Source organism: Suncus etruscus, chromosome 11 (genome assembly GCF_024139225.1).
Source record: "Suncus etruscus isolate mSunEtr1 chromosome 11, mSunEtr1.pri.cur, whole genome shotgun sequence".
NCBI lineage: Eukaryota > Metazoa > Chordata > Mammalia > Eulipotyphla > Soricidae > Suncus > Suncus etruscus.
In genome coordinates, this window is record NC_064858.1 from 76,475,759 (window position 1) to 76,484,142 (window position 8,384).

The 8,384-nt window shown below is 41.7% G+C and overlaps 1 protein-coding gene and 1 non-coding gene across 2 annotated transcripts in view; both read right to left on the bottom strand.

Annotated features, from left to right (window-relative positions):
• The window catches only part of FAM186A (family with sequence similarity 186 member A), a 45,119-nt gene extending 39,507 nt beyond the window's left edge, over positions 1-5,612 (bottom strand). Inside the window, 2 exon segments of the mRNA XM_049782964.1 lie at positions 1,789-1,962; positions 5,402-5,612. Of these exon segments, the coding sequence (XP_049638921.1) occupies positions 1,789-1,962; positions 5,402-5,612 (385 nt within the window).
• LOC126023706 (U6 spliceosomal RNA) lies at positions 3,781-3,886 on the bottom strand. Its single transcript, XR_007500796.1, has one exon. It is a non-coding gene; the product is annotated as a U6 spliceosomal RNA (small nuclear RNA).
• Positions 5,613-8,384: the final 2,772 nt, after the last annotated feature.

An 8,384-nucleotide genomic window follows, 5' to 3' on the forward strand; every position in this document is an offset into this window, starting at 1 on the left:
CTTCCTTGGCTAGCGCTTGCAAGGCTAGCTTACAAGACTAGCTTACAAGGCTAGCTTGCAAGACACCTTACCTCCAGCGCCACCTACCCGGCCCCCACATATTTTCTTTTAATGAAGTTTCTTTTTAATAAGTCCATTACCATTTAGGTTTTGTTTTTTTTTTACCATTTAGTTTTAACACTCTTAAGTAAATTATTCATATCTGCCAAGGGACAGGCTTGGGGGAGGGTGAGAAACTGGGGACAATAATGGAGAGAATGTTACATTGGTGGTGGGATTGGTGTTGTAACATTAAATACTAGAAATAACTGTATTATGAACAACTTGGTAAACCATGGTATTTAAAATAAATTTATTTTTAAATAAATACATAAAATATAATAGCTCAAATGATATAGGGGGAAAAGATTTGAAACAGACTACAAGAGAATGACTGTGGAGACAGAGCAATAGTACTGTGGGTAGGCACTTGCCTTGCATGCAGCTGATCTAGATTCAACCTCTGCCATCCCATATGGTCCCCCCCAAGCCTGCCAGGAGTGATTTCTGAGTACAGAGCCAGGAATTACTTCTGAGAACCACTGGGTATGCCCCCCAAACTAATCATACAAAAGCAAGAAAGAATGAGAACAGAGTAAAAAGAGAGATGAGAAGTATGGAAAACAAATAGTGAAATTGCAAATATAAATCCAACCATATCAGTAATTCATTAAGTGTGAATGAATAGTCTTTACATTTTAAATTATTATTTCAGCTTAAGTAATCTTTCATAATAATGCTAACATTTATGGTTTTGATGTACAGTATACTATCAGATTACCCAAAACTCTCTACCATATCCATATTTTGTTTGTTTTGTTTTTTGGGTCACACCCGGCAGTGCTCAGGGATTACTCCTAGTTCCACACTCAGATATTGCTCCTGGCAGGCTCAGGGCACCATATGGGATGCCGGGATTCAAACCACCATCCTTCTGCATGCAAGGCAATAGCCCTACCTCCATGCTATCTCTCCGGCCCTCTACCATATCCTTATTTCACTACTGTCCTTCTCTTTATTCACCCCTTCTTCTGTTCCTTCCTTTGGTAATATTAGTTTTGTAATCCAAGGCCAAGGGTTTGTCATCATTTGTTATTGTCTACCTTCTTTTTTCCCCAAATACCATAGTTGATTAAGATTAGATGATTAAGTCCTTTCTTCTCTGACTTATACACTCAGTTCCATCCAAGTTGCAATAAACCACAAAATTTCGTCTTATAACTGCATAGTATTCTATTATACATAGTATTAAATTTATGCCACAGTTTCTTTATCCTTTCATCTGTTGTTGAACACTTGGGTTGTTTCCATATCTTTGCTGTAAGTACTTCAGTAAGATTTGGTCAGAATATATCTTTTTTTTTTGGTTTTTGGTTTTTGGGTCACACCTGGCAGCGCTTAGGGGTTACTTCTGGCTCTGTGCTCAGAAATTGCTCCTGGCAGGCTCGGGGGACCATATGGGATGCCAGGATCCAGGATTCGAACCACCAACTTTCTGCATGCAAGGCTGTGCTATTTCTCCAGCCCCTTGAGTTCTGGACTTTACCAGTACAAGGATCAAACTCAGATCAAATTCAGGTCCTTTGCCACATAAATTATGCTTCAATAAATCTTCCTTTGGTTAGTATTTTGATCACATATCCAGCAGTGCTCAAGGGCTTCTCCTACTGGTTCTCAGGGAAAAGTATGCATTCCTTCCTTGAGGCTTTCTCCTCAATCTCTATTTCTAGTGTCCTTCAGTACTCTTACCTGTTTTTTTCTTTTGTTTTTTCCTCTCATCAATCAAAGCTGCACACATTTTAGACAGCATATTGATATTCTTCTCAATAGACTTAAATGTGTCAGGTAAAAGCTCCAATTTTGCTATCCAGTGGTAGTACTCATTGATATCAACTTCAATATTTATGTCAGACAAAACACCATCTTAAAGACAGTAAAAAATTATTTTAGGGCACAAAAATAATTACAATCATATAGGCTTATACTAAGTGTATAACTACTAAGTGTTGCAGTGTTGGAAATATAGATAACTCACACTTATTGATCTGAAGAGAGAGAAATGCTTCCTCCCCTCCACTCCTGGCAGCCTGTGGGGGGACCACCGTAAGGGATACCAGGGATCGAATCTACCTGGGTTGTCTGCATGCAAGGCAAATGCCCTAACCACAGTGCTATCACTCTGGCCCTCTCTCTCTTTCTTTCTTTCTCCCTAACCCCCTCAATTCCCTTCCCAGAGGAAATCATCATCAAAAAGATCAACTACATCCCACAATGACCCCAGTCATATGCCTCTAGGATCTTTTCAACTTCTTGAATATTTGCCTCTTTTTGGGACCTCACCCAGTGGTGTTGGTTTTGCTGAACCTTGAACCTAATGCTGCCCTCACATGTAATGCAATCACACAGTCCCAGGAATGGGCCCTGTTCTTCCTGGAGTGCCCTGGGGAGAAAAGAGTCTGGTACCAAGGCCCACAATATGCAGGAAAGTAGCCTTAATGGGAAAGAGGTTGGTAGCTGGTGCAGTGAATCCTTCTGAGATCCTATTAAGGAAATGTGCATTCCTAAACCTTGAAGCAAAGTGGGAAGGGAAACTGAAACCCAGACTGGAAGATGGTGGGGGAGGGGATGGTGGAGCACAGCTCAGAGAGACCAGCATTCTGCAGCCTCAAACCATAAAATAACCAGATGCTAGGAGATATACCCCTTTCCCCATTTTGGGGAGCCACAGCCAGTAATGCTCAGGCTGCTAACTCCTGACTTTATGCTCAGAGATCACTGCAAGCAGTGTACCTCCTGTACTATCACTAAGGTCCCAAAAGGTTCTATTTGATTTGGTTCCTTGACTTTGAGGGAGTGGGTAACAAACAGTGATTTTTTTTTCTTTTTGGGCCACACCCAGTGATGCTCAGGGGTTACTCCTGGCTATGCGCTCAGAAATCACTCCTGGCTTGGGGGACCATATGGGATGCCAGGGGATCGAACTGTGGTCCATCCTAGGCTAGTGTGGGCAAGGCAGATGCCTTACCGCTTGTGCTACCACTCCGGCCCCTAACTTCTTTATTTTTGATTCTGAGTTTTTTCAGTCTTTTATTCAAACCATATATTCTCTTTCATACACTTTCCTAGATATTGATTCACTAAAACAAATTCCCTAACTATATGTTAAAATAAAATTTAGACTTTAAATAATACAGAATATAAAATAGTAAGAAATGATATAAATAATAGTAAAGACTAGGGGCCGGAGTGATAGCACAATAGTAGGGCATTTGCCTTGCATGCAGTTGACCTGGGACGGACCCAGGTTCGATCCCTGGCATCCCATATGGTCCCCTGAGTCTGCCAGGAACAATTTCTGAGTGCAGAGCCAGGAGTAACCTTGAGTGCCTCCAGGTGTGGCCCAAAAACAAACAAACAAAAAATAAGTGGGGGCCGGAGAGGTGGCACTAGAGGTGAGGCATCTGTCTGCTTTGCAAGCGCTAGCCTAGGATGGACTGCGGTTCGATCTTCCCACGTTCCATATGGTCCCCCAAGACAGGGGCGATTTCTGAGAGCATAGCAGTAGTAACCCCCGAGTGTCAAACGGGGTTGACAAAAATCAACAACAATAAAAAATAGTAAAAGACTAGTGGGCAGTGCCAAGGGCTAAGGATAGGATAGGATAGGATAGGATAGGATAGGATAGGATAGGATAGGATAGGATAGGATAGGATAGGATAGGATAGGATAGGATAGTTTTTTTTAAATATGGAACGCTTCACGAATTTACATGTCATTCATGCATAGGAGCCATACTAATCTTCTTCGTACTATTCCAATTTTAGTATATGTGCTGCTAAACTAACACAAATGTCTCTTTTTAAAAAAAAAAAAACAAAAAACATTATGTGGCCCGGAGAGATAGCAAAGCAGCATTTGCCTAGCAAGCAGCCGATCCAGGACCAAAGGTGGTTGGTCCCCCGTGCCTGCCAGGAGCTATTTCTGAGCAGGCAGCCAGGAGTAGCCCCTGAGCACCACCGGGTGTGGCCCCAAAACAAAAACAAAACAAAAAAAAAACACCAAAAAACATTATGTATGTATGTTTGTATGTATGTTTTACACCATAACTGGCTGGCACTCAGGGGTTACTCCTGGCTTTATGCTCAGAAATTGCTCCTGGCAGGCTTGGGGTACAGTGTGGGATGCTGAGAATTGAAGCCGGATCTGTCCCAGGTTGGCCACGTGCCTGGCAAATGCCCTACCATTGTACTATAGCTCCGGCCCCAATATGTCTCATTTTTAAGTGAAAAAACTAGTATACCTAGTGGGAAATCTTCTAGGCAAGAAGCAAAGTAAGTATGGGGGTGAAGCAAACTATTATGTTTAAAAATGATCTGGTGGGACTGGAATGATAGTTCAGTGGGTAAGATGCTTGTTTTGCATGAGGCCCGCTGGTCTGATCTCCAACATCCCCTATAGTTGCCCAAGTCATCCAGGGTTAATTTCTGAATCCAGAGTCATAAGTAATTCTTGAGCACCCCCAGGTGTGGACTTAAAAAATTTTAAATGATAGAGGATATTAAATTGAGTGAAATCAGAAAGGGATAGATACAGGGGCCGGAGAGATAGCATGGAGGTAAGGCGTTTACCTTGCATGCAGAAGGACGGTGGTTCGAATCCCGGCATCCCATGTGGTTCCCCAAGCCTGCCAGGAGCGATTTCTGAGCATAGAGCCAGGAGTGACCCCTGAGTGCTGCCTGGTGTGACCCAAAAACCAAAAACAAACAAAAAAAAAGGAGGGGGGAGGATAGATACAGAATGAGCTCTCTCATATGTGAGACTTAAAAGTTACACAGCAAGGTGGCAAAGGGAGAACTGATCCACACAATTGAGTTGGGAGAGTTGAGAGGGAGGGGTTGGGATAGAAGGAGGGTGGGGTTCTTAAGAGGAAGGGGATACACTGGTGATAGATGTAGTGTTAGAATTATGTACCTAGGGGCCGAAGAGATAGCACGGAGGCAAGGTATTCACCTTGCATTCAGAAGGTTGGTGGTTTGAATCCCAGCATCCCATATGATCCCCCAAGCACTGCCAGGAATGATCTCTGAACAAAGAGCCAAGAGCAACCCCTGAGCACTGCCAGGTGTGGCTCAAACTCCTCCTATTATATATATTATATATTATTATGTATTATAGTATACATACTATATATTTTATTATTTATATAAATATAAAATAATCATGTATAATATAGTTATATATTACTAGAGGAGAGTTCTCCTAAGTCTTTCCTCCTTTAATCTGATTTTTCAACATTTACTAATAGATCCTGTTCTCTGTCTTATCTTTGTGGTTTTCCTTTGAACTATTTTTGGAAACTTACGCCATTCCTCCAACCAGGCTAGGATGTGGGCAAGAGTCTTTTCTGCCATTTCAACATTCTTAGCATGGTTGTTTATTTTCTCCAGAAGAGTATTTCTTCGTTTCTTATAGTCTGTAATGGAGATTTTCCTTCTAGAGGTCAAAGGATCCTCAAAAGCATAGCGATTTATTATCCGATGCACATTATCCGTTATAGAATTTAATTGTGCCATAACTTCCTATAAAGATAAGGGAATATATTATAAATATTGTTAGGCAATAATTTTGATTACCTTCCCAGAATGTTAGCGACAGTTACCATGACACTATCCAGAATTTCACTAACCATCTATTTACCATGGGTCTTAGATTTTCCCATTATTTTTTTCTGCTTTCATTATTATAATATAACTATTAAATACTTTTTTTTTTTTAAATCCATTCTGAGGGGCCGGAGAGGTAGCACTAGAGGTAAGGCATCTGCCTTGCAAGTGTTAGCCTAGGACAGACTGCGGTTCGATCCCCCGGTGTCCCATATAGTCCCCCCAAGCCAGGGACAATTTCTGAGTGCATAGCCAGGAGTAACCCCTGAGTGTCAAACAGGTGTGGCCCCCCAAAACAAAACAAAAATCCAGTTTGAAATTCTAGTCTTTCATTAAAATTTACTTTTAGTAAATCATTTTTTAATTCTGTGCTACCTCTATCCCTCTTTAATAGTGATAATACCAGATTCACAGCTGTTGGAATATGTAACACAGAAGAAAATGTTTTATAAATTATGGTGGCTATAAATGTATTAATAATAAAGTTACTGGAATAGAACTATAGTGCAGTGGGTAGGCACTTGCTTAGAATTGAACCCATGTTCAATCCCTGGCACCTTATAAGATCCCAAGTCTTCCAGGAATGATCCCTGAGCACAGCGCCAAGAGTAAACCCTGAAACCTATAAGTCAAAAATCAAAATAAAGTTACTTTTCTCCTTTATTTTTTACCTAGACCTCACTCTAGAAAAAGTTTTCAGAATATTCCTCAATTTAACTTTTGGGAGAGAGCTAGGCGAGGTTGTACTACAATGGGAAGAGTTTAGAGTTTATTACTGGCTCTATACTCAGGAATGAATTCTGGCATTGCTCCAGGGGCCATATTTGGTGGTGGGATCAAACTAGGGTCAGCCACATGCAAGAAAAGCTTGTACTATTTCTTGAGCCCCTTAATATGAATTTTTTAAAACTTTATTGATCGATTGATTGGTTTCTAGGCCACACCCAGCAGTACTCAGGGGTCACAGTCCTGGTTCTGCACTCAGAAATTGCCCCTGGCAGGCTGGGGGACCATAAGGGGTGCCGGGAATCGAACCAGGTCCCTCCTGAGTTGGCCACATGCAAGGCAGACTCCCCACCACTGTACTATCTCTCAGGCCTCTTACTAGGAATTTCTTTCCCCAACTTATGAGTCTATCAGAAAGCTTCTCCCTCTGGCCATTCTGTCTACTTCATTCTCAATCAGTGTAATTCCTCATTGTAGCATTTAGACATTTGTGGAAGTATTTTCGCTTAAAACTAGAAGAAATCACTGATACTTAGTATAGGATGCTGAAGGATGCTAGCCTGTCCTGTTGTATAATGGACAAACCACACAATGGAGAATGATCTAATTCTACATGCACTTGGCACATGTGGGGTTCTACTGGAGATCAAGCTGGCGACTCACACTTGTAAGGCATGTGAGACGTTACAAGAGCCATCCCTGGACCATCACATTAACGTTTTTAAAGTATGCTCTTGTACATTTAATATATAAATTTAATTCAGAGGAATTAAATGATGCTGCAAATATTTTAAGTGTACAGAAAATTTGATGAAGAATTTTACCTCTCTCCTCCCCCAAAATATCAATTAATCTTTCAGTTTGGCTTCAGACAAACCAGACTCTATACTCTTAAAAGAGTATTAAGATCTTGGAGCAGAAGTGAGATAGTACACTTGTTTTGTTTGTAACTGACCTGGGTTTGATTCCCTGGAGCATGTCAGGAGTGACCCCTAAATAGAAAGCCAGGAGTAAGTTCTGAGCATCATTAAATGTAATCCCAAAACAAAATGAAATGAAAGTAAAGATTTGTTGGACCAGAGAGATAAATCAATAGTTTGAGTGCATGCTTACATGTGGAAGGCCTGGGTTCCATCCCGAGCATTACATGGTACTAAGAACTGCTGGGAGTGACTTCTAAGCACAAAGCAAAGAGTAGTTTCTGAATATTGCTGGGTGTGCCCCTCTATTAAGATTTGACAGTGGCTACCATGAAAGGGTTTGGTACTCTTTTGTTCTGTGGACTCTGTATGTGTGTGTGTGTGTGTGTGTGTGTGTGTGTGTGTGTGTAGAGAGAGAGGGGGGATAGAGAGAGAGAGAGAGAGAGAGAGAGAGAGAGAGAGAGAGAGAGAGAGAGAGAGAGAGAGAGACTTGGTGGTGCTCAAGGACCATTCCTGTCTAGCTCAGGGGACTATATGTGATGCTGAAGATCAAACCCAGGTTGATCACATGCAAGGCAAGCATCTTACTCACTGTACTACCTCTTTCTGCCCCTTGATGATTTTTGTTTGTTTTTGTTTTGGGGCCACACCCGGTGATGCTCAGGGGTTCCTTCTGGCTATACGCTCAGAAATCGCCCCTGGCTTGGGGGGCCATATGGGACGCCATGGGACTGAACCGCTATCCATTCCAGGCTAGTGTGGGCAAGGCCTTACCACTTGCGTCACCGCTCCAGCTTTATTGATGATTTTTTAATCCCATTTTGCTAGTAGAACCTGCCAAGAAGCTCTAAGACAGAACTATAAATTTATGAATTAATACATATCTTTTTTCTTTTTTTTTTTTTTTTTTAGGTTTTTGGTCCACACTGGTGATGCTCAGGTTTACTCCTGGCTCTGTCTGAGCTCAGAAATCACCCCTGGCAGGCTCAGGGGACCATATAGGATGGTGGGAAATGAACCTGGGCCCGTTCTGGGT